This window comes from Pogona vitticeps, chromosome 10 (genome assembly GCF_051106095.1).
Source record: "Pogona vitticeps strain Pit_001003342236 chromosome 10, PviZW2.1, whole genome shotgun sequence".
In the NCBI taxonomy this organism is placed as follows: Eukaryota; Metazoa; Chordata; class Lepidosauria; order Squamata; family Agamidae; genus Pogona; species Pogona vitticeps.
The window spans coordinates 13490618-13517812 of NC_135792.1; the positions used below are offsets into that span (position 1 = coordinate 13490618).

A 27195-nucleotide genomic window follows, 5' to 3' on the forward strand; every position below is an offset into this window, starting at 1 on the left:
GGGGAGCTGTGGACAGACCGAATGGCAGGGCCTGGAATTCGTAGATTGTGTCCTGAAAGATGAACCGAAGGAACTTGCGGTGGTCGGGGTGGATAGTGACGTGAAAGTATGCGTCTTTTAGATCTATGAGGACGAACCAGTTGTTCTTTTTCAGCAGGTGCATGATGGACTCTAAGGTGAGCATCCGAAAACGTCTGGGTCGCAGGTAAGTGTTTAGGAGTCTTAGATCGAGGATGGGCCTTATGCCTCCTCCGCTTTTTGAGACAGCAAAGTAGCGGGAGTAAAACCCGCATTGTATGTCGCGAGGTGGTACTGTAGAGATGGCATCTTTTTCCAAGAGAGATGATATTTCTTCCTCTAGCGAGGAGTCGAAGGGAGAATGATTTATGAAACCTAGCGGAGGAGATCTTATAAACTCCAGCTGGTAACCGTGCTGAATAATTTTTAGAGCCCAAGTGTCGGTTGTGATGATAGACCAGTTGTGAAGAAACGGTTGAAGACGGGTGGTAGGCGGCGAATGGGTGAAAATGGGGGGCCGAAAGTCAAAGATACTGTTTTTGTTTCCTGCCAGGTGGCTTAAAGGGTTGGCGACGATGGGGTGGACGAGGCCGGTATCCCTGATAGCCCTGGACAGAAGAAGAGGACTGGCCAGAGCGCTGCTGAGGTAGGTGTTTGTAAGGACGGTACTGTTGAGAAGATTGATACTGTCCATAAGATTTACGCCATTGGGGGCGTCGCTGTCTAGATTGAGTCTGAACAGAGTAGGACTTGGCAGTCCTCTTAGCCTTGTGAAGGTCCTCTAAATGGGAGTCAGTCTTTTCGTTGAACAGCCCGGTAGCGTCGAAGGCGAGGCTCTCAACCTTTGACTTGACGTCCTCCATTATGTCTGCAGAACGGAGCCAAGCGTGGCGCCGGATAGAGATGGCAGACATGAGAACTCTGGCAGAGACCTCTGCTGCATGTCTGATGGAAAGGCGTTCATACTTGGATACCGTCTGAGCTTCCTCGTATGAGTTGAGGAAAGCTTGCCGGGTGTCTTCAGGTATCATTTTTAGCCCTGGCAAAAGCTTGAGCCATAGTTGCTTGTGATAAGCCCCTAGAACAGTCTGATAGTTTATGATCCAAAGTAGCAAGGTGACAAGGGAGTAGATTTTCCTCCCAATGATTTCCAGCTTCTTACCCTCCTTGTCAACCGGAGTAACGTGGGCCTTGGCCGACGGCCTTGAACAGCTTGTTTCCACAATGAGTGAGTTTGGAATGGGGTGCTTGAGTAAAAAGTGAGTATCAGCCCCATGAATCTTGTAAAAGTGCTCTGTGCGACGAGGGACATTAGGTGTAGTCGCAGGCTGAGCCCAGAATTCTTTAACGGCCTCCATAACCACAGGTACAAAGGCTATACTGGGGGGAGCGGTACTGTCCTTCTTGATGTCCCCGAAGAACAAGTCCTCACCCGGAGGCGAAGGGAGATTCAGGTCCAGTTTCAAAGTCTTGGCAAGTCTGGACATCATCTGAGAATAGGAAGAAAAATCCTCAGATGGAGAAGGGGCGTGAGGATCACCTGTATCTGAAAGCACCAGATCACCCGGGGGTAAATCGTGCGGTGGCATGGGTGGGGGTTGTTCCTGATCGGAGTCAGAAGACTGCTCCGTGGACACCTCATCTGGATCAGAGGAGAAGACATCCCTCTTCTTTTTTGGAGGGGGTTTCTCGATGCCGACCGGCGCTGTCGGGGGTCGAATTGGAACCGCAGTCGGCGCCGAGGTGGAAGGAACCGGTTGCGGTGGAGGGGCAACGGGTATCGTGGGAGGGCGTTCCCCGGCTCGAATAGCTCAGCGTCGACGTCGAGGTCGGTTCGACTCCGAGGAAGAGGACAAGTAGATGTACCGGATCTTTTTTCGGTACCGGTCTCAAGATGCGGACGTCGAAGACGAAGAAAGAGACCTCGAACGGTCACGTCGACGTCGATGGCGCTTACGACGCTTAGCGTGGTCTGAATCCGCCGAGCAAGAAGAAGAGGAACGACGTCGATGCTTGCTACGACGTCGATGGGAGCGGCGCTTCTTCTTAGAGCGTTTGCGCTTAGAGGATTTCGAGTCCGAACGATGGGAAGAGTCGGACTGAGTGGAAGCTCGATGTCTCTTCTTCGACCGTTTCCGTCGAGGAGACTTCGACCTCGAGCGGCCGGAGGAAGGGGACCGACTCGGGGAGCGATGCTTCTCTGTGCGAGCACGCTTGCCTCGAGGAGATTTCGACCTGGAACGCACAGGAGATCGAGGTACCCTCTCTCGAGGAGATCTCGAGTCCGAGTGCACGGACGAGATCGACACGGGAGGCGACCCCTGGCCCGCAGGAAAAGGGCTATGTGGGGCGGAAGCGAGACCAGTAGTGACACCAACTAACTGGCTCGGCGTCGGGGAAGACATTCCCGATGGCGGCACGACCTCAGTACGTCGAACCGGAGGAGGAGCGGGTGCCTCGGACGAGGCCTCGAAGCGTCTCGACAACTCCTCGAGAATCGGTGATGGAATGGAACCCGAACTCGGAGAAAGCCGAATGGATGTCATTTTAAGCTGGGCGGCCGCCTTCGCTTTGGATGACTTCGACGGCTTAGTTTTCGGAGCCGGAGGCTCGGGATTCGAAGCAGGAGCGGCCGATTTCGACGACGCGGATTTCTTCGACATTTTGGAAACTTTAGAGACGACCGACTGAACAGGAGCTGCTCGAGAAGTGGAAGCCATTTCCCCCTCCGAGGGCGCCGTGGAAGACAACGTTGACTCCCACAGATGAAGTTTAAGGCGCTGTTGGCGAGCCTTAAGAGCGGCCTTAGTGAAGGCTTTGCAGTGTGGGCAAGTTTTGGGATTGTGCGATTCCCCCAAACAATACAGGCAAGTATCGTGGCCGTCCTGGTGGGGAATCTTGCGGTCGCACACCACACACCTGCTGAACGGCCCGGAAGGGGACATAGGGCAGTAAGCAAACCGAAACGACAAGTCCAAGGATAAGGCAGAGCAGTCCGAAATCAGTCCGAGTAAAGCCAAGAAAATACACCGAGTCGTCAAGTTGAAGGGAAAAAGCGCTAGGGTAGTCCGTGAGCGAAGCTTAGGTCAAAAGCCAAAAATCAGATAGATCGCAATAAACGCAGCTAAGACGAGAGGCTCCAAACCGCTAGGCGGAAAAATGGAACTGAGGGACGGTTAGGCTGGGCGTGCGCAGTAGGGGTAGTCCTAAACATTGTTACTTTTCTCTTGCAGCTAGAAAATGTTCCGAGAGGCCCAACGCTGGCGCTGGTATTAACCCTTTGTGTGCATTCACAGAAGACCACGATGAAGAATGTTGCTTCAACTTGCGAACGGAGCCTCGACTTGTGAATGAAAAAAACCTTTCTTGCCCTTTTTTTGACCTAAGTTCATCTTAGGTCAAAAGAAGAAAAAAAAATTTAAAAAAAATCCTGCTAGTGGTAGAGTACGGATTACCGGCTTTGCATTAGTTCCCATAGGAACTAATGCCTCTACTTATGAACAGCTCCTTGACATACAAATGAAAAACAGCCTGAATGCATTAAATGGTTTTCAGTACATTCCTATGGGAAATCTTGCTTCGACTTACGAACTTTTCAACGTACGAACGCCGTTCCAATACGGATTAAATTCGTAAGCTGAGGTACCACTGTATATATATAAATATTAAGGGGCTAAATTGCCCCTTGAAGCAAGGGAGAAAATAAACCGGCACCACGGTGTAGCCAGCCATCATGATTCAAATAGGAGGAAACAAATCGGTACAGCTAAATGTTCTAGGGACGTTCGTCCTGGGATATAAACCACGTGACCACAATTCAGTGCAACAAAGGTATAGAAAGGATCAGAAGAACTAGAAAACATTTCCCTCATGTGACCAGAGAGCCTCATTCGACCCCCGGTTCATATCATTTCTATCCAGCAGGTGGAATGTTGCCGTCCAACACATCTGGAGGGAAACAAGCTAAGGGAAGCTGAACTGAATAGCAGAATATAACAACATTGGGGCAGCTTCTTTCCTTTCCAGTAATTGGCACTGTACTGGAGTAGGCGTAATTCTGGGGTGGTGGGGATGGTGAGGGAGCTGGAATCCTGGGGAAAAGAGAAGAAGGTCCTCTCCAGTAGCCTCTCCTTCCCTTCAAGATGACACTTTTTTTTCCTCTGCAAGGGAAGATCCAGGTGCAGCTGCATCTCGGGAGAGGCCCAAAGGTGTGCGGTCAGTAAGGAGCGCTCACCTCCACCGTACTGCTGAGCTGCCCTGGGTCTTCCCTCGCCTGGGCCACAAGGAGATACTGGTGTTGTTCATTCTCGTAATCCACATTTCGACTGAAGTAGATGTCGCCTGTTGCCTGGTTAATGGCAAACAACCCGTTTGGATTCATGACAAGGCTGTAGCTCAGCGACTTGTTTTGATGTGAGAAAGCAGACACCGTCAAGAACCTGGAGAAAGAAGGAAGGAAAGTTTCCATCACACCCCAGTTAGACCAAGAGACCCAGGACGAAGGCATGAAGCTGTGGAGACACTTTACAACATTGAACATTTTATTTAATATATTTAAAATATATGAAACATTTAAAAATATTCAGTGATATTCAAACCACAGTTAAGATATATGTGTGTTTCTGTGTCTGTGTTTCTTAAAAAAAAAATTTAAAAAGACAGAGATAGAAATATGTAGATAAGAGCTTTGCTAAATTTCATTATTTTGTTATTTATTCATTACTTACATTTACATCCTGCAATTCCTTTAATAATAATAATAATAATAATAATAATAATAATAATAATAATAATAATAATAATAATAATAATAATAATAATAACAGCAGCAGCAGCAGCAGCAGCAGCAGTCATGTACCACCAAATCCACCTCATGAGAGAAGACTCCCTGGAAAGACCCTGATGTTGGGAAAGTGTGACGGCAAGAGGAGAAGAGGATGACAGAGGATGAGATGGTTGGACAGTGTCATTGAAGTGACAAACATGAATTTGACCCAACTCCGGGAGGCCGTGGAAGACAGGAGGGCCTGGCGTGCTCTGGTCCATGGGGCCACAAAGAGTCGGACACGACTAAATGACTAAACAACAACCGTCACCAAATCAATTATGACTTACGGTGACCATTTTCAATGTCTTCTCGGTACAGAACACTCAGAAATGGTTCACCATTCTTTTCTTCTGGGGGCTGTGCAGCTTGCCCAATGAAGGGGAGAGCTATTTATGTCCCCTTAAGCTCATTAAGCTGGCTGGCTGGCTCAATAATTTAGGTCTCTGGCTGCAGAGCCAGAGGTTGGGAGTCTGATTCCTCACTGTGCCTTGTGCCATTTGCAAAAGGAGAAAAAGTCACTGGGGCACTGCTTCCCAGAAAAAGCACTGTGGTAAGAGAGAGAGGGAGAAAGCAGCTTCACCTCATTCTATTTATCTACTATAAGCTGCAACTCTATAGGTGTCCAATGTGACCTTAGGCAGCCTGGTTCTCACTAAGAGAGAAGTCAGAGGTGTGTGCCTTTAGGACTACACTTGCAGTCATGCCTGTTGCCTTTGAAAGATGGGCATGAACTGAAAAACTGACGGATCTGGCTGAGTTAATGGTTTGTGGCTAGCCACAAGCCACAAACCACCATGTACTCCCAGAAAAATGGATCGGTTCACGTCTCATTTTTCCAGTATGTGCCGGGGGGGGGGACACACCTGCTCCTGCCCTCTGCCACCCAACTGCCCCCTTCCCACTGCCCCATCACTTCCTTATCTGATCCTGCCGCCACCACCTCTGCCGCCCTCCTCAGAGGCAGCAGGCCTGGTCTCCCTTCACAGAGCCCGCCTGCAGAAGGTGGGCTTACTCTTTTGCCAAATAGAACCAAGTGCTAAGAGGGGAAAAGTTCGTTGCTTCATTTCACGTCGGTAAATCAGGTTCCCTGAACTGGTTCGCAAAACGAACCACAAACCAGCCCAATTTATCAGTTTTTCTGGTTCACGATTCGGTTCATGCCCATCTCTACACAGGATTACTTGTTTTAAAAAGTAGTGTGTTATGACTTGTTCAAACTGCAGACTTCAATAGTTTTTCCATTATTTCTTCCACCTATCTCTCTCTCTCTTTTTTAACACACAGTATCCTGTCAGGGACCTCCAATATGCAGATGATACCACTCTGATGGCAGAAAGTGAGGAGGAATTAAGGAACCTTGTAATGAGGATGAAAGAGGAGAGTGCAAAAACGGTCTGAGAGGATGAAAGAGGAGAGTGCAAAAACGGTCTGAAGCTCAACATCAAAAAAACTAAGATCATGGCCACTGGTCCCATCACCTCCTAGCAAATAAAAGGGGAAGAGATGGAGGCAGTGACAGATTTTACTTTCTTGGGCTCCCTGGCCACTGCAGATGGAGACAGCAGCCATGAAATTAAAAGACACCTGCTTCTTGGGAGGAAAGCGATGACAAACCTTGACAGCATCTTAAAAAGCAGAGACATCACCTTGCCGACAAAGGTCCGCATAGTCAAAGCTATGGTTTTTCCTGCAGCGATGTATGGAAGTGAGAGCTGGACCATAAAGAAGAGTGACCGCTGAAGAATTGATGCCTTTGAATTGTGGTGCTTGAGGAGGCTCTTGAGAGCCCCCTGGACTGCAAGGAGAATGTAGCTATCACTGGAAGGCCAGATCCTGAAGCTGAGGCTCCAATACTTTGGCCATCTCATGAGATGAGAAGACTCCCTGGAAAAGACCCTGATGTTGGGAAAATGTGAGGGCAAGAGGAGAAGGGTATGACAGAGGACGAGGTGGATGGACAGGGTCATCGAAGTGACCAACATGAATTCGACCCAACTCCGGGAGGTAGTGGAAGACAGGAGGGCCTGGCAAGCTAAGCGACTAAACGCGACTAAACAACTAAACAACAACAACAACAACATCCTGTCAGGGAAAAGGACAGCAAAGGTGCACAGCACCATTGAATTGGGTATTCTGGAGGGAATTACTACTGCCGCTAGGAAGGGAATGACGTTGCTGACTAACCACGCCAAATAGGCATGATAAAACATCCAAAGCCCATAAAAATTTGGGGTGCCTGAATATGGTCAAAATGTCAGAGCTTTGAAATAAGAAATAAAAAGTAATACCATATTTTCCCCCAGTGTGACAATGTTACAAGAGTAAGCTAATCAACAGAAACAATGGTACCATATCACAAGCACTGTATTCTCATAACTTTCAAAAAGTACAGGGAGATCCTCATATCCACAAGGAACAGGTTCCAAGTGCACTCAGCCCTACAGACACATGAAACTGTGGATAGCAGCAAAACCTGCATTCTAAATTCACATGACAAGCAAGCGGGCAGAAGACAAGGAACTTCAAAACAGCTGTCAGGAGGGTGTGCTGCCGCTCCCTGGCCTGAAGAGGCAGATGGGGAAGACAAGGAAGGGGCTGCCCTTCATTTCAGACTGTGGTCAATCAACTGCGTAACTGGAACTCTGGATATGGGGGTCCTACAATATTTTTAAGAGTATTTAAGTATTTTTACAGGAATTTTTCAAGCCGTGCCTTTCTCTTATCCTAAGGACTATGGTCCAAAAGAAAAAGATAAGAAAACATATTGACTTTTTTCAACATCTAGAGCAACAGCAACAACAGGTCACTTTCCAAATATGGTAAGTTAATAGAATGATTTTTTAAAAATAACCTTTCAAAAGCCATGTTAAAAGGCCACAAATACATCAATGATCTTCTTGCACAAGATTTCCACTATCTTTTTTAGTGGTTGTGACCCTGTGTACTAAACATAAGACTGGCCACCATGGGTCTGGTGCATACAGTCACACAAGACTGCATTTCTGGCTGGCGAGAGGCTGCAAAAAACATGTTTTATTGATTTCAAAACAGCAGCTCCAAAACCTACTGTTCTTAGATCACAGGCCAAGTAAATCAGATAGTAAACCGTTTACGTTTAATCCGATTACACAGGCACTAAATGATGACAGATTGTCAGATCAGCTTCAAAGTTCAACAAAGTCTCATAGACTGTAATGGGTCAAGCCCTACATCTAGCACGATTATAATATTCGATAGCCTGAAAAACAGGGTAAGTGGCTACATAATGTATATCACATGACATAAACAATAGCTAGAATTTTACTAGTTAGATTGCACAGTGCAAGTGCAATGTGTAAACAAAGACTCATTAATTGCTAATGGTTAAAGAGTTGCTAGTTGTACCCCTCATTACAACCAACTCTACAAGTGTCAACCTGATAACTAGCAGCAATTTCTCACTTATGCCAGCATAATTAACCAATGAGAGTATGGTCAACAACTATCATCCATCCCTCTCTCTTAATGGTTACGAACATCACCAATCTAATTTCCAACTAAAAGATGTCACTCATCTGAAGGATTGTACCTGGGCAAACTTTAGCAAAATTAGCACATATTAGGAAGCAGTGTGACAGAAATGATCATTTGTTTTAACTCAGTGAAATAAGGGCATCCAGGAATGTACAGCTGCAGCCTGATTTTATCAAGCAGATTGCAAGGTCAAAGACAGGGACAACTTCAGCAAAAAGCAATTCAATTAGTAGGGTACAAGAGGCAGTTTCAGCATGAGGGGGAGGTGTAACTTCCCTTAGAATTTGGCACTCTTTTCAGCAACTCCAAAACTAACAGTTCCTTCCCCATGACTAGTTCCAGATTTGAAGAAGCCCTTCAGTAAAGTGTTTTCTAGGGAGGCCTGTCCTAAGTCAGCGAAGCATCACAGCAATGAGATAGCAACAGTACTTTGGTGAGTGCAGAGTCTTGACCACTGCTCCTCATATATAGTGTCACTCTGTGGCCACTCTCAGACTCAGCCTCCAAACATTTCGTTTGAGAGAAAAACACAGACCTCAGCATGAGTGAGGGTTTTCAGCGCTTTAGGGGGGACCTGACTTGATGGCAAATGTCTACTACTATTAGGGCCCAGCAACAGCCCCGAAGTGCAAAATACCAGCTGGGGCTATCTGTCTATATGTTCTCTCTTTATGAACAACCCCCCCCCCCATGTGTCTCCTTAGGCCAATCTTTGCTACAATTGCCCGAGAACACCTGAATTTGTAATTGAACTAGCCTACTTCAAACATGGGAAAGAGTGATAGCAGGAGGAGAAGGGGACGACAGAGGACGAGATGGTTGGACAGTGTCGTCGAAGCAACCAACATGAATTTGACACAACTCCGGGAGGCAGTAGAAGACAGGAGGGCCTGGCGTGCTCTGGCCCATGGGGGCACAAAGAGTCGGACACAACCTAACGACTAAACAACAACAACTTCAAACATACACTCTTAGAGCTTCTGGTCTTGGAATTTTACTTTTAATTAAACAACTTAACTCCCTGTAGATACTCACGGTTCATCCACTGGCATATTTTCAGGAACATAAACAGAGTATGATGTGTTAGCAAACTGTGGCACTCGGCGGCCAGCCAACACAAAAACAGAGGCAGGGGACCCTTGGCGACCAGGTTTGTCAGCAGCTAGCACAGTTAGTAAATACTCCCTCTCCTTCACCAAAGGTAAGCCTGTTGTTTTAATCCATCCAGTGTCCTTTTCCACCTCAAATCTATCTTCTCCTCCTAAAAAAAAATGAAATTTAAAAATGGAAACTGGGATTAATGAAACAACATGCCTATTAGGCAATAGATCGTATGGTTTCCCCCTAAGGGGATGCCCTACACTCCTGAAGGGACATCTCTGGAGAGAAGCCTGTTGTAAATCTGTATGGTCCTACTGTGATTTATTTATTATTTATTTATTTTTTATTTAGATTTATTTAGATTTAGAATCCAAGTTACATGGGTGGAGCAAGTTCTGCACTACAGTCATGCCCCCAAAGGATGATTGACAAGAAAAATAGCAGAGGTGAGACCTGCAGGCAGAGCCTCACCCTTCCACAGTTCTTCATCACTTTAGGGGTGACGTCTGAAAATGTTGCTCAGAAACTGGGCTGTAATTCCCATAAATTCCCACTACAGTGGTGCCTCGCTTAACGAGCGCACCATTTAACGACGAATCCGCATAGCGACCCGTTTTTGGGGTCACTAATGCGATCGCATTGCGATGTTTAGATAGGCTAAACATCGCATTGCGATCATTTCTGCACCCAGCGGCCATTTTGGAAACAGCTGATCGGCGGTTCCAAAATGGCCGCCGGGTGCAGAAAATGGCCGCCCACACCATTTTCACGCCCTGCCCTCGCTTACCAGGCAGCGAAAATGGCGGCCGGATCCAGGATTCTTCGCTTACCGGTGAGTTTTTCCCTAATAGGAACACATTAAACGGAGTTTAATGCGTTCCTATGGGTTTTCCCCGTCCGGATAGCGAAGAATCCGGATAGCAATGTTAATCCTGGAACGGATTAACGTCGCTATGCGGGGCACCACTGTATTGGCCATGCTGGGTGAGAATGGTGAGATCCGTAGGGCAAAATATCAGGATGCCCCAAGGTTCTCCTAGCTCTCTTCAAGACCAATATTGTCTCGGACAGAGTTGTCTTCTTAATCACCTGTATACGGGATCCCTTTCACCCAGGACGCCAGGGCTTTTACCTGCTGCACGAAAAACAGGCACCCTATTCACAGTTCTGTGGCCCTTCTACTCGGTGAATTTGACTGAATTTTATTCAGAATGGTATTTTAGAAATAATTGCAGAAAGCCAAGCACAGAGTAAGGCACAAGAACTACAACCAATACAGGGTATAGATACATATACATAATCCATCATAGTTGTGCTAATCTGTGCAAGTATATCAGAGAGAGAGAGAGACTAACTACTATACTTTAGTGTGAGCTTTCATGGATCAAGTCTACTTCCTCAGAGGGAAACTATATGACTGTCATGTTTCTACTTATTTACACATAGTCATGGGGCCATATAGTTTAATGTCTGAGGAAGTGGACTTGACCCACAGAAATTCACATTAAAACACAGCAGTTCATCTCCCACAAGGTTTCTCTCTCTCCTTTGGTCAAATGCACCGTCTGCGTTTTCAAGAGCTCTCCTTACCATCCATAAGAAAATATTCAATGGCTCCATTTTCTGCTTCATCTTGATCTTCAGCCATCAGTTTGTACACTCTGGTGCCTGCCACAGCTTTTGGTGAAACTGTGGTTAAGTAGGGGAACGGTTTCATGGCCCATTCCGGAACATTGTCATTTACATCCGTCACAGTAAGTTCTAAATGCACCAGGTACCAATTCTTTCCTGTTGGATAACAAGAGGGAAAAGAAAAGGAACTTTTAGCAGGAATAAACAGCTTTTCTGGGGCAACAAAAATAACTTGGCTTTTACGAAATTAAAATGTAGAGATTACTGTTTCATTTCAGTTGTTTTGATATATCGTCATTGTTACATACTGTCAAGTTGGAACTGACTCATAGAGATTCTAATAGGGTTTTCAAGGAAAGTGAGATATTTAAGGAGTGGCTTTACTAATTCCACTCACCCACTCAGTTTCCATGGCTGGGTCAGGATTCAAATCTCCAGTCTATCATGTTACCCACTACACCACACTGGGAACTGATGTGATCTATTAAGTGTCTTTAATTATATAAGTAAGCTTTTTTTTTAAAAAAAATGGTTATTATTACAGTATTTTGTAAAACCAATGTTTGAAAGACATTCACTATTTTATTTGACTGCTTAGTCACTGAAACCTGATGCTCAGTGAAATGTAAACTACCAATCAGCATTGTCTTTGGACAAAGGTACAAGAATGGATTTAATCAGGGATACTTCTGCAATTCCAGAGTGACCATGGAGCACAACAAGGAGATGTTTTTCACCCCAGAATTGAGCAACACCAGAAAAAAGCATTTGCGTTCCATTCAATGACCACAAGATTAAAAACAAGGCCAGCAACTGGAATGGAAGAAAAAGGAAACGGTCAGTAATATGGTAAATGGAGCTGCTAGTGCCAGAAGAAGCAGCAAGAGATGGTTGAACCTCCCATTAAAGCCCTTGACCCCTACAACCACTGAGACACCAGGGAAGGCTCAAGACTGAGGTTACCACACAAAAGGATATATATATATATATATACCCTGGGACTATCCATTTAGTGGAGCATCAGGGCAAAAAGAACGTCTTACGTCACTGATTGAACAGCCCTTACGCAATCTGGAGGACACTGAAAAATTACACCATTAGGAGTGAATGTGAATGTAGAACAAGGAGGGATGTACAGTAGGACCCTCATGGGTTCCAAGCCCCTACAGATACAGAAAACCATGGAGAGAAAAATATTTTCACATGCATTTCTAGAACTGGCCACTAATAGGCACCATGTATGTATTCTTCACTAACAAGTAATCCTAGCATGGTCTCTGACTCCATCCATTGGTCTGTTCTGGAAATACACGTGAAAACAATTTTTTCTGGATTTTTCTTTCTTTTAATATTTTTAATATTTTCGGACCATGAATAAGTGAAACCATGGATACTGATCCCATAGATATAGGTGTTGAGTGAACAGGTCACACAATCTGGCCACTGTGTAGGCCACATGGCCACAGATTTTGGTGTCATCTGCCCCCCCTCCCCATTTGCAGTTCCCCCCCCCCTTCTAAACTGAGTTCTGAAAGCCCACAAATGTCATAGGCCTGGGGATGGGACAAAGCAGAAAGTAGCCTAAAGTATACAGGGCAGGGAAGTCCCGATCGGTGTGCCTTTAATCTGGGGACAGAGTGACTCCAGGGCTGAGGCACTGCCTGCCCACGTCTGAGAGCCGTCCCACGTCATATTGGGCCACAAAGCGAGTGGCCTTGGTAGGCTTTCTTTGATGTGTATAAGAGTCTCTAGACGGCTACGCTATACGAGAGTCATTCCACCCTCCTCAGAGTCTTCTACATGCTGTCTGGAACACGACAGGAACAACCGAACAGTCACTTACAGTGCTCTGAGAAAAATGAAATATTAACCACCACCATCTTTAGAGCTCAGGCTTCCTAAAATGTGAGAGAACGGGCAGACCTACAGCACAGTATGTAGGTCCCACTGGGGCTGCAGCAGGAACCTGAGAACGCTGCATGTAGTGCTGGAATACTCTCACGTATATTTTCTTTAATTCCTGCATGTTAGAGAGGCTAGGATAGAATTCTTCCTCCTGACACACTGCCTTCCTATGTAGAATTATTATTTTTTTACAGTTCAGAAATTCAGACACACGAACCCCTATGTTTCAGCGGGCAGCACATCAGCCGCTGAGTTGAGTCCAAGCCTCTGAACCTGAGCAACCCGGGTCAGGTTCTCTGGCATTCCGCCTTCCCTGATACAAGGAATAACCCTTGCAATTGCTGAGGGAATCAGAGGTGGCCTGGTGTACAGATTACAAACTTGAAGGTGCTCTCCTCCTTTTTTTCAGTGTGTTGGCATCTGGGATGCACTAGTTGTACCATTTTTTTTTCTTGTTGTTATGTGTCATCAAGTCAGAACCCGCTTATTGCAACCCTAATATGGCTTTCAAGGTAAGTGAGAAATTTAAAGAGTGGTTTTACCAGTTCCATACCCCCCCCCCCCGTAAGCTTCCATGGCTGAGCAGGGATTTGATCCTAGATTTTCTGAGTCCATGCCCATTGCTTTCTATCCACTACACCCACACTGGGTATTCTTATGGCATATTTCAGGTACCTGTTAAACCCATTTCTTTACTCTTGGTTTTTTTTTTTCTTTTGTCTGACTGCACTGATCAGTCTGAGAAGTGCATTGAAAGTCTGTTTCTAAAGAATTCAACTGGTGGTCATTTCACTGCTTGTTTGCCCATGTTCTTTTTAAGTGTGTTTATTTTTTGTATGCCAGTTCAAAATATTGCTTTGAATATGGTAAGTGATACATAAATTGATCAAAGAAGCTTTTCGTAATGCAATCCAGAAGCAGTTTCTCCATTTCAGGACCCCAGATGTATCTATCTCAGTGATGTGAACATTCCTATTAAATGTGTGCAGAATTGAATTTCTACACTAAATTCCCAGACTTCCCTGGGAGTTGTAGCCCAGTGGTTCTTAACCTTTGTTACTCAGGTGTTTTTGAACTGCAACTCCCAGAAACCCCAGACAGCAGAGCTGATGGTGAAGGCTTCTGGGAGTTGCAGTCCAAAAACTCCTGAGTAACAAAGGTTAAGAACCAATGTTGTAGCCCAAAAACAGAAATCTGCACATCCCTGTTTCTTACAATTCATAAAAATAAAAATTAGTCAAAGCCTCTGAGGATGCCAGATGTTATTTTTTTATGCTCAGTTTAACTCCTACAATGCTCAGTATGCCAGTGCAAGGGTTCCATTGCAGTCACTCTCATTGCTTCAAAAATGGCTTGATGCAGACAACAAAAGAGCATCTAAACATTACAAGTGGTATATGGAGCACTAATCCAAACAAACGAGCTTTGGTGCTCTCCACGAGGAGGCTGCAGGGCTCACATTTGGCCTCAGTTTAACACAAAATTGCTAGATTAGTTTCTGCACCTACTACCACCCTAAAATTATGTCTCAGTGCATTTAAAGTTTGCTATTGTAAAAAGTATTCCAAATCAAAAATGTTCAAAATTGTTGCTGCATTCTAGAGTAATGATGTGCGATTACTTGTACTATACAGAAATAGCACTCAAAGGGCACATAAAAGAACATGCTGTTAAGAGAACAATCAAGTGCACAGAGCACTCTAAATATAAACCTTTGTCACATATACTTATCTCCTAAACAGTATAATCTTCTTCTGGTACTATAATATCCCTGAAGCACCTTTTAGGGCAAGCTGTATAATTGTACCCACTTGCTTTCCTTCTTCACTAACTTTTATACTGCTTGGTGAGGGAGGGGGTCTAATAATCTTAGCGCTTCTTACTTACTTCGTATAGAGCCATTTTATGTTATCTCTTTTTTATCCATCAGACACCTATGTGCTGTGGAGTATGATCAAGATTGTTGGGGTATCACATGGCAAAGTACCGAGTTTAACGTGTACTACCATAATCTGCAGTCTATAAACAACCAGTAAGTGGATTTTGGTAAGGAAAATTCCATGGCACAGTGATTAACTATTCCAAGTCTATGTTTCTTAGTATAGACTCAATAGTCTTAACCTTTTATATCCCTTAAGTACATTGTGTCCTTCCTAAAAATAAATACAATTCCACTGTTGCATGCAGAACAACAGGAATTCTGACACAGCTCATTGAAATAAAATCAAACATAAAAGTGCAAGTTTAAATTTTCCTAATCTAGGTTACAATCCTATTTCTAGTTCAGAATCATATTTCAAATCCTCATCGGTGAACTGCAAAGTACTTTTTCACTGGAAGTCAAGAACATAAATCATAAACTAAGAAAAGTGTAGGGACGTCACATTCTTTCACACTCTTCAATAATGCTTTTTCTAAGATTCTGAGGAAAGGATTTGCAATGTGTTTGGGGGTCTCTCTTTCTCTTGAAAACACAAGATGTAAACCTGTATTTCCTAGGGACTCACCGTGAACTGTGGCTTGCTTCATGCTACTCTTTAACCAACAAGACGTGGCACAGTGAATCACATAAGTGCACTTTGGGATGTCTGGCTTCCTATCACACTTAAACTCAGTCTTCTTGGTGTGTGTGTTCTGTTTTGGACCGTAATGACCTCTTCGCATACATATGCTCCTAGTGGGGGGTCACCATCTCCGCAAGTGTACACCCCCTTCCCAACCAGATCCTCATTCACACCAGGCTCTTTGCCTCACTTCGCCATCACAGCCTTGACTTCATTACACCGCAGCTAAATCCTACTATTTCATGCTTAATCTGAATACACTTGTATGCTTCCAGTAGAAGTCTACTCTTATTCTCCCTCCTTGGCATTGACTGTGTGGACCACCACAATGACACCCCTCTCTCTCTCTCTCTCTCTCTCTCTCACACACACACACACACACACACTATCCTGTGTAAAAAACATTACCAAATCAGAACATATGACTTGAAATCCCAGCACCATGTTCTGGCCTCATTTTATGGTTGACTCACCACGTCCCTTCCATTACACTATGCCTATTATGACATGACAGAGAGGGCGCATGATCCTGTTACTAGAGATGAGCTATTCATACTTGTATCCCACAAGTGCCACAGAGGCCCATTCCCTTCTCCCAAAATTGGCCAGTCCACTTACCGTTTGGTGCACAACGCTCATCATCACACCAATTGCAGAAGGAGCTGAGCCCGTTGTTCCCTTCCTCCCCACACAGCTGATCACTCATCGGCTAAGCCAAGAGACTCCCCCATCCCACCTCTGCGCCAGAGTGGTCAGCTGCGCAGGGAGGCAGGAAAGAGCCAGCCAGGCTCCTTCTGCAATTGGCACGATGATGATTACAACAGAGCCAAGCACCAAGTGTTGAACGGTAAGTGGACCAGACGGTTCTGTGTGGAGGAAATGGGCCTCTGTGGCACCTCTGGTGCTGCTATTCATATTTGTGTCCCTGGAGATATGAATATGAACAGACCATCTCTAATTATTATGGGTTACCATATTCCGCTTGTCAGCACAACCAGACAGGAAGTGAGTGTATCATGTGGCACACACAGGTGTTGGGGATCTCTGGCAGCTGCAGGCATGGCTTAACAGCACATGGGAATGGCAGACACTGCAAATATATGCACCATGTTACAACCCAAGAAGCAGGGAGGGGGAAGACTAGTGTGAAAGAGGCATGCATTAAACTGCTGCAGTAACCAAAAGGAAAAGAAATTGGTGCACGGCAGGAAGCAGCATGAAAGCAATCAGCATCTATTTCCCCCCAGCAGTACAAGGCACAGAAACATTGGATCCAGCACAGTTTCATTAAGAAGAGTCCAAAGACAGAGGCTGAGGTCACACCAGCAAAATGTCCCCGTTTTCTAGCATCTTTTACTCCCTGAGCACTCGTACATTGTGGTCAGGTGACGTATATCCCTGGGTCTGTGTACTACATGTTAACACTTCCCTAAATTTGATGCAATATGACTGACTACATTTCAGTACCGGAATATTTCCCTCTGGGCCATTTATGTCTTTGGGGCTCCTTTTTCCTTTTGTTTTGTTTTAAATAGAATCATAGAATAGTGAAGTTGAAAGGGTCCTGTAAGGCCATCAAGCCCAACCCCCTGCTCGATCCTGGAATATAAATCAAAGGGTATCTGCCAAATGGTTATCTAGGTTTCTCTTGAATGCCTCCAGTGTTGGAGCACTCACCACCACTTGAAGTAATTGGTTCCACTGTCGTACTGCTCTAACAGTTAGGAAGTTTTTCCTGACATTTAGTCAAAATCTGGTTTCCTGTAACTTCAGCTCATTGCTGCATATCCTGCACTCTGAGATAATCAAGAACAGATCTTGCCCCTCTTCTATGTGACAGCTTTTCAAGTATTTGAAAAGTATTATCATATCATCCCTTTCTCTTCTTTTCTCAAGGCTAAATATGCCCAGTTTTATCAGTCTTTCCCCATAAGGCTTGGTTTCCAGCCCCCTGATCATCCTTGTCGCCCTCCTCTGAACTTGTTCCAATCTGTCAACATCCTTCTTAAAGTGTGGTGTCCAGAACTAGACATAATACTCAAGGTGAGGCCTAACCAGTGCTGAATAGATGAGAACTAGCACCTCACGGGATTTGGAAACTATACTTCTATTAATGCAGCCTAAAATAGCATTTACCCTTTTTGTAGCCGCATCACACTGTTGGCTCACATTCAGCTTGTCCTCTACAAAAATTCCAAGATCCTTCTCACTTGTAGTATTGCTGAGCCAGGGATCTCCCATCTTGTAACTGTGCAATTGGTTTCTTTTTCCAAGGTGCAGTATTTTGTACTCATCTCTGTTGAATTTCATTCTGTTGTTTTCAGCCCAGTGCTCCAGGCTATCAAGATCATTTTGAATTTTGTTTCTGTCTTCCAGAGTATCAGCTATTCCACCCAATGTTGTGTCATCCACAGATTTGACAAGTATTCCCTGCATTCCTTCATCCAAGTCATTAATAAAAATATTGAAGCGCACCGAACCCAGGACTGAGCCTTGGGGTACCCCACTTGTTACCTCCGCCCAATTAGAGGGGTCATTAATCATCACCCTCTGAGTATGATTCTCTAGCCAATTGTGTATCCACCTGACACTTGGATCTATCCAGGCCACACCTAGTCAGCTCGCTAATCAGGATATCATGGGGCACTTTGTCAAAAGGTTTGCTAAAGTCAAGATACACTATGTCTACAGCATTCCCTCTGTCTATCAGGGAGGTGACCCGATCAAAAAAATAAGATCAGATTAGTCTGGCAGGATTTGTTATTGACAAATCTCTTTTGGGTTTTAGTTATCACTGCATTGTTTTTAGGAGCTTGTATAGTGATTGTTTTAAAATTTGTTCCAGTATTTTCCCTGGGATTGACATCAGGCTGACTGGCCTGCAGTTCCCAGGTTCTCCTTTTTTGCCCTTTTTGAAGATAAGGACAACATTAGCCCTCCTCCAATTATCTGGTAACTCACCCTTTCCCCATTATTTCAAGAAAATAATAGGTCAGTGGTTCCAAGAGTTCTTCAGCTAGTTCCTTCAGTACTCTCGGACGCAGTTCATCCAGCCCCAGAGATCTGAACTCGTTCAAGGTGGGAAGGTATTCCTTGACAATTTTTTAATCAATCTGCAGCTGCAATCCCATCCCCTCCACTTGCACTTCACAATTCTCTGGAGGTTCATAGTCTGTCCTATGAGAAAATCACCTTTTGAGCACCTCTGCATTTTCTTTGTCATCTGTTATCATTTTCCCATCTCCACTGAGTAGCTGTTGCCACTCTTTCTTTTCTTTGTTTTTTTGATTCGCACATACCCGAAGAATGCTTTTTTGTTGCTTTTAGTGTTTCTAGCTAACCTCAGCTCATTCTCAGCTTTTGCCCTTCTAATGACAATCCTGCATTTCCTTGCTACTTGTCTGTACTCTTCCTTGGTGACCTGGCCTTCCTTTCACTTCCTATAGATGTCTTTTTTTTCCAGGTCCACCTTGAGCTTTTTGTGAAGCTACGCTGGCCTTTTTTTTTTTTTTTTGCTGCCTCCCTACTTTTTTTCTTGTTGGAATTGTTTGCAGTTGTGCTTTTAGAATTTTTTTTTAAAGAAACTCCCATCCTTCTTGGACTCCTTTTCTTGTTAGGATCTCCTGCCATGGGACCTTACTCATCTTTGTTTTGAGATTATTAAAACTGGCTTTTAAAAAATCCAGCATATGTGTGTGGATACACTCTGCTCTGGTTTCCTTCAAAATCAAGAATTCTAGTAGAACATGGTAACTCTTGCCCAGAGTTCCCCTTACTGCCACTTCCTCCACCAAGTCATCTCTATTGGTTAGAATCAACTCAAGATGCTCATAATATAAGCCCCACCCAAAAATAAACCCCAGTTAAGTGAAACCCTGCCCTCCACCATTGTACAGCAACCAGAAGATGATGACATGACTGTATTTGAATAAATGTAGATTGTTGTACATGAAAAAACAATAAAACATCCCCTGGAAATAAGCCCTAATGCGTTTTTTGGAACAAAAATTAATATAAGACCCTGTCTTATTTTGGGGGAAACACGGTACATTGTGTCTCTTCAAAATCCTTGCAATTTGTTTTTCAAAAGTTTCATCCACTTCCTCTCCTTGACTGGGTAGACTCCAACTACCATGTTCCTTTTGGTGTTTTGCCTCAAATAGATTGGTCCAGATGCTCTCAATGGGACATCCAATCTCCTCTTCCTGGATTTCTCTGCAGGAATTGATATTTTTAACATATACTGCTACTCCACTTCCATTTCTATTCTTTCTGTTCTTTTTGAACAATTTATATCCTTCAATTGCCCTCCTGAACTAAAATTTCCAGTTCTTCTTGTTTGTTTCCCAAGGTCCTGACATGCTTCTTATATATAGACACTGGAAATTGTGTGATTTGTGGCCTACTTGTCTTTGTACATTTTTATGAATATTACGATTAATGATATTTTATTGATGCCCATTTGAACTGTTTGGTCTGTTTCCTCTTTATTGTGAGTAATGTTTCATCTATCTTTAACTCTGTGCTTGTGTAATGTATTCATTACACTGATATTTTGGCAACATTTCCTTGAAGGGTACAAGTTTCTCTGCTGCATTTGGACCTCTTGCAGCAGAGAAACTTGTAGTTGGGCTTTGTTTTCATGGCAGCTCTACCGCAAGTTTCCCAAGGGGAAAACATGAATGGGCTCAGGGGAAGGAGCACCACCTGGTGGAGGAATCCACAAATAAGTGAAGTGCAGAGGCTGATGACATAAGTTTTCCAACACATCTGCTCACTATTTTTAAGGGACATGCAGGCAAACAACATAACTGACGGAAGCAACACAAAGCGGCTTGCTAGAAAAAGTATCAGTACAGCCATGCACACAGGACACCATTGTAAAAATGTTGCGCAATAAGTCCTGCAACAAAAGATGTAGAAGCCACCCAGTGGGCGGGATTTGATGTGGAGATAGCACGGAGGCAGACTAAAAGATTTGGTAATGGCCCTGCATCATCTAACCACCAAAAAAAAAAAAAAAAAAAAGGAAAAAGGAAAAAGGAAAAAAGAAAGACAGGGAAAAAAAAGAAAAGAAATCGATTAAGAACTGGGAAACATTTTGCTAGTGTAACCACAGCCTGACACATATTATCTAAGACTAGCCAGCAATTTTAGTTGAGTCTGGGAAAAAGGAAAAGGCTGAAGTCTTCCAAATAATTACAAATATGGTTCAATCCCTGAATGCTTTTTGAATCAGTGTTCTCACAATGTTTGAAATGTAGAAAATGAAGTGGAATAACTGAAATAAAGAGCAGACAATTTCCTTGGCCATTAAATTCCATGCTTGAAATCTACTACAGTAATAAGAACATGCAATGTTGATGTTCTTAGGGGAAAAAAAGTTAAACTAATTTAGCATCATGGTTTAACTCCAAAGAACCCTGCAATTCTGACATTCCCAGGATCTCTGTCAAAACATAGTGCCAAAACTCTCTTGTAAGACTGAAATTCACAGACTGCAGATTACATATTTTTGTGCAACGATTTAACAATAGAAAGTAAAGATACAGTCTAGACACCACTCCCCCACCCCCGGGCTGGATGTACATTTTAACATGGCAAAGAGCTTTCAGGTTTTCTGGGAAGCTGAGAAAAAAACACCATCAGCAGGATACACTCCATTAAGGACAGACCTTATTAAGAGTCTAGATTCCTAAGAGGGTCATCAAAGGAGGGATGCTCAAAGCTGTGCAGCTGAACTAAGATGTATCCATCGCCTTCGAGAATGAACAGCAGAAGAGAACTGACAGCTCCAGTGGGGATGGGGCTGAAAAATTCTTGAAGAGCAGCCACTGAGCAGCAGCTGGTGACGCTGGAAGAGCATCTTTCGCAGACAATGGCAGTGATACTCAAACTTTTCTGAGTAGAAGAACATAATGTTGATGAATATATATACTGGATGTCTTCCAAGTAATTATAAATATGGTTATTCGTGGGATATTCATTAATATCCTACCAATGTGTTCTTCTCATCAAAAAAGTTTGAGTATCACTGCCATTGTCTGTGAAAGATATATATACTACCTAAGATAAGACAATCTAAAATAAATTAAGAGAGATAACTGCTAGACAATGAGACTGCTAGATGGGAAGGTTCTCAGTTACAGGAAAAGAGTGAAGGGTAAGTGAAATAGACACAAAAAGGAAGCCCAAACCAGGGAAATGCAAATAACTGGAACATGGAGAGGAGAAAGATGATTAGGTTCAAAATTAGAAAATAAGAAATGGAACACTTAAATACTGCAATATCTGGTGTCAATGAAATGAAGTAGACTGGAACAAGACACTGTCAGCCAGATAATTATGAAGTGTTTCACCCTGGAAACAACTAATTCAAAGGTATATTTTATCTTTCTCTGTGCTCAGTCTATATGCAAAAAATTCCCTATGAAAATATGGATTTAATTCACATGAAAGAGGAATGAAAACTGATGAAATGAACATCAACAACTGAAAATAAGCCAATGGCACCACACTACTGGCCAAAAATAGCTGAATAAACTGAAATGACTAAGGAGAAGGTGACAGAAGAAAGTGCAAAGTTGGAGTACAGACGAATATTAGGGAGACAACATTAATTGTTACAGAAGAGTAACAGTATATAAGTTTATGCTGACAATGAAGAAATGGTAATCAGTACATATTTTTATACCTTGATTCAAGCATCAATCTAAATGGAGACTACATATAAGAAATGGGCAGAAGATTGAGAGTTGGATGGGCAGGTATGAAGGAACTAGAAAAAACATGTATAAAGGATTTTTACAGAAGACCAAGATGAAGATTATTCATAGTACACTCATCATTACCATGTATGCAGATGGAAGATGGGCAATTAAAACGGTGACAGGAAAAACTTACTAATTTTCTAGTGGAAGAGAACTTTATGGACACCAAGACCTACCAGAAAGAGAATTAAATGGGCTCTAGTGTGAATCAAGCCTGAACCCATGATGACTAAATAGACATTATCATACTTTGGACTTATTATGACAGGACAGAACTCACTGGAGAAGACAGGAATGCCAGGAATAGTGGAAGGCAATAGGAAATGAGGAAGACATAACATGAGATATATTAATTCAATGAAAGAAGGTACAGATTTATAACTGGGAAGACTCCAGCAGCACTGTTAACAGTAGGATCTTTTGGAGGTCGTAGTGTCATTGGGTTGAAACGGGCCTTTAAGGCCCTCGAGTCCAACCCCCTGCTCCATACAGGAAGCCCAATCAAAGCAGATCTGACAGAAGGTTGTCCGATTTTCTCTCAAATGCTTCCAGCATTAAACTGTAGAATCATAACAATCCAGAAACAATGGCACCTAGCAACAGTACCTGAGTTTTGTCTCCCAATTAACAATATATTTACTGATTATTTTGATGGCAACTTGATGGCACATAACTATGGCAGTCTTGTAGGAAGGCAGCAGTTATAGTCTATCCCGCTTTTCCCTCAAGTAGCTCAGAGCAACATACATGATTTCCCTCAAGGAGGTCAGAATAGCATTCCCGTCTTTATTTCATATTCACATCAGTCCTCTGAGGGAGGTCAAACTGAGAGTCAGCATGACCAAGATCACCCGTGTCTGAGCAGGAACTTGAATTATATTTCCCCTATTCATTCTAACTGCTAATCTGCCAACATCAATGTTTTGATTTCCCTGCACACCCCCTTCCCCACCACCATCACCACTGTAAAAATATTTCTAACTGAATCAAACAAAGACAAGCTGAATGTATGAAGGATATGAACACCCTTCACCCACTTGCAGATAAATGGGACTTTTTTAAAACCATGAAACAGTGTTACATGAATGCTTTAGTGCTTAAATTACTTGCAATTTTATCTAACCCATCAACGACAATAGGAAAAGCAGGACATAAACTATATAAAATACACTATATCCAGAAGGTGATCGTTTGGCAAGTGTCCAGCATTACAGCACATTACAGCTATTGGTTAATTGGGCCCTGCTTCCTCTGAGCTATTACAGTTATACGTTTGGCTTGCCCTGGCACCATCCACTGCAGTTAGAAACTGCAGCAGGAACTAGGCAAAGCTGTATATTTCTCCAGCAAGACCTACAAATATGACCAGACAAGTTGTGGAAAGAAATCTTTCAGCGTCTGGTGAAGCATAAACTGACAAGGGCTTGCCAGAGGCCTGAGCGAGTACGATGCAGAGACTGACACAGACAATAAGGCAGGTGAGTGTGCTAAGGAACCTCCAACTTACACTTAACACAAACAGTTCATTTTCACATAAGGTGCATTACCAGCTGTGGCAAATGAAATTTCCTTGTGCTGATTAATTCAAAAGCCCCCAATTTGGATATGCACCTAAACTAATTAAAAACACACACACACATAGAGTCAAATAATTCTACAAGGTGTTTGTATGCACGAACTGCTAATAGGGATTGAAAAGGGAAAAAAATACTTCAAATAAAACATCAGATCAGTTTCTCATAAAAATTAATGTGCTTACTGCAGAACAAATTATTTTAAAGAATTATCCCCACACATCAGTGTAAGTGCATGCTTGCATTGTAGTTCCAGAAAGTAAAAAAGGTCATTTGTCTAACTAGCCATTTATTTGAAATGAACTTGGTAAAATTCCCATTAGCTTGAATTAATTCCGAGGATTTTACCCGATTCACAACTCAATCGTTTTCCTTTGGGAGGTGACAGTGCCTGCAGTGCTGTGTCCTGACTGCATGTCTTTCACATGTGTTGTCTTAAGCTGCCCTGATGTGTTTGGCTGCATGCACACAAACTAGGTTGGTATCAAACAGAGCATATGCAGGAGGAGCAAGGAAGAGGACTGCAAGGAAATATTACATGGGCAAATGTATCCAACGAAATATCCATCATACTGGAGGTGGGAAGAATGTACACAAAATAAACCAGATATAATGTAGCACGGGGGAGCCAAAATTAAGTATTTTCGTTGTGCATTCCCTCCTAAAATTCTTACACTGTCTTCCTGTCCAGCCGAAGATCAACCAAAACCATCACTTCCACGGAGTTCCACCACCAGTGTCTTGTTCACTCACACATCCTGATGCACAAGAACATAGTGAGGTGCCTTATACGAGGTCAGACTGCTTGCCCATGCAGCCTGACATTGTTTACCCTCACTGGCAGAGACTCTCCAGTCTCAAACAGAGGAACTTTCCTTCCACCTGCCACCTGATTCTTGCAACGGACAATGCTAGGGACAGAAGATGGCAGATTCCATATGCAAAACATGCACTCCCTCACCACGCTGCCACACAACCTTCCTCCTTCAATTCCAACACCTTCAGATATCCAAAGGCGCCATGTTCCTTCAAATAACTTCAATATTTCACCTCATTTCCTCTCCTCCAGAGTTTCATGGAAAGGACAGTGAGTGAAGGAAGACAGTTGCCATTATACAAGAGCTGTAGAAGGCAGTTCCACAATTAAAGAATATAGGAGGAAGAGCTCATGTACATCAGTGGTTCTTAACCTTTGGTCTTCCAGACATTTTGGACTTCAACCCCCAGGTTCCCTGACCAATGGCCATGCTATCTAGGACTTCTGGGAGTTGAAATTCAAAACATCTGGCTAAGAACAACTGATTAAGGTTCACACTCCCTGTGCAAGTTCCCCAACCACCTTCTCCGCCTACTGCAATTAAAACAAAGCAATCGTATTAAGGACTCTTGAAGTGAAACCAGGGACTCAACTTTTTGCTCATGTCCACCTACTCCCAAGACATTTTGCTGGACTTTGAAGGAATATGTCAATTACTACAGTTGTTACACAGCTCATACATTTCACCCACACACTTCAAAATACTGTATAAGATCATTTCCCCTTGGCGATCCAGCCTGAGATAGGTCAGAAGTCATTTGTTTGACATTTATTTAGGTACACTATTTTCCAGTGGTTTTTAAAGAGGTCATCTTTAGAGTAAAATAACCCTTCTTTCACACTGGGGTGAGGAGCACTGCCAAACAGAAGAGATGAAGCTTGGACAAAAAGCCGTCTACTTTAGACTTACGGTACCAAAATGTCATATCAAAGGAAGTGCTTTCTTCCTCCTTGAGGGCATCATTTTTATTCCCAGCCTGAAAGATCTTCAGGCCCATGAAGATGGCTAAGGCTTGTTGACAGAAAGCATGAAAGAGAGGGGGAAATGAAATATTGAAAAACCACAGATTGACCTTTAATTTCTGCCGCTGCCAAAGGACACGGGCTTGTCATCTTTTGGGGGGCAACAAATAGCATGCTGTTATAAATCTGGCACAAAGGATACATGTTTTGATTTATTATTCTAGCAAAGAAGTCTACAATTATTGATGACAACTGAACTTTTTATGTTCAAGTGAATACACCACAGTGCTGAATTCATATCTATCTACAAAGTCTGGGTTTTGCAAGCACATGGTACAGCGTCAAGCAGTCACAGAACTACCACCACAAACAAGAGCCCCCCCCCCCATTCTTGCAAGGGGCAACCAGTGAAGAGGGTAAATGCAAGCAGCTACAAATAACTTGTTATTTTATTTAATTCTATTTTGCAACACAGGGATTATGTTACTAGATGAGTTTAACAAGGAATAAGTGATCTTTTCACAGTGTGACTGTACTTTTTAAATTATTCTTCTTTAATTATTCTTTTTTTAGTTATTCTTCCAGCCACAAGAGCATGAGCTCATAAAATAGTGATGGAGTGATATCGCATGGTTCCAGTGGCAGCTTGTGCTACATTTTGTTCTCTGCTGTGTATGTGAGCAAGGTTCACAGCAGAGGAACATATTGTTGGACCACAGGCCAGCGCTTTGAAGCATTCAGATTTTTGAAACTAGTTATGTTTGAGGGGGAAAAAACACACCAAAGCTTTACTTAAAAATAAAAACTAGGGAGGAGGAAATACCTGTAGCTAACAATCTACTTTGGAGGGTCTTTCCAGTCTCTAGTAATGATGTTAGCTCACACATTTTCATTCACAGAATTATAGAATTGTTGCAGGGTTGGAAGGGACCTTGGAGGTCTTCTAGTGAACACCTCTGCCCAAGGCAGGAGACTTCATACCATCCCGGACAGATGGCTGTCCAATCTTTTCTTGAAAACCTCCAGTGATGGGGTGCCCATCATCACCCACAAGCTGTTCCTCTGCTTCATGGTTCTCACATTCAGGAACTTCCTCCTTATTTCCAGGTTGGATCTCCTTCTGACGAGTTTCCACCCATTGGTCTTGTCCTACTCTCAGGCGCAATGGAGAATAAATCGATGCCCTCTTCCTTGTGGCAACTCTTCAGATATTGGAAGACTGCTATCATGTCTCCCCTCAGTCTTTTCTTCATTAAGCTATATGTTGTTGTTTAATTGTTTAGTCAGGTCCGACTCTTCGTGACCCCATGGACCAGAGCACGCCAGGCCCTCCTGTCTTCCACTGCCTAGCTCTTTTAATCATTCTTCATAGGATTTAGCCTCCCGTTCCCTTATCATCTTTGTTGCTCTTCTCTGCACCCCTTCCAGAAGACTGTAAGAAGAAGGTCCTGAATGGCATGGACCAAAGTCTAAGTGCTATGAGGAGGGTTGAAAGGCTCAGAGGTATATT

At 43.5% G+C, this 27195-nt stretch overlaps 1 protein-coding gene across 1 annotated transcript in view; it reads right to left on the reverse strand.

Moving 5' to 3' along the window:
* The window catches only part of LOC110082029 (neural-cadherin), a 146162-nt gene that overhangs the window by 85482 nt on the left and 33485 nt on the right, over positions 1-27195 (reverse strand). The window contains exons 2-4 of the mRNA XM_072980430.2: positions 11051-11248; positions 9395-9620; positions 4253-4457 (exon numbers count right to left, since the gene is read on the reverse strand). Of these exons, the coding sequence (XP_072836531.2) occupies positions 4253-4457; positions 9395-9620; positions 11051-11248 (629 nt within the window). The remainder of the gene's footprint in view (positions 1-4252; positions 4458-9394; positions 9621-11050; positions 11249-27195) is intronic.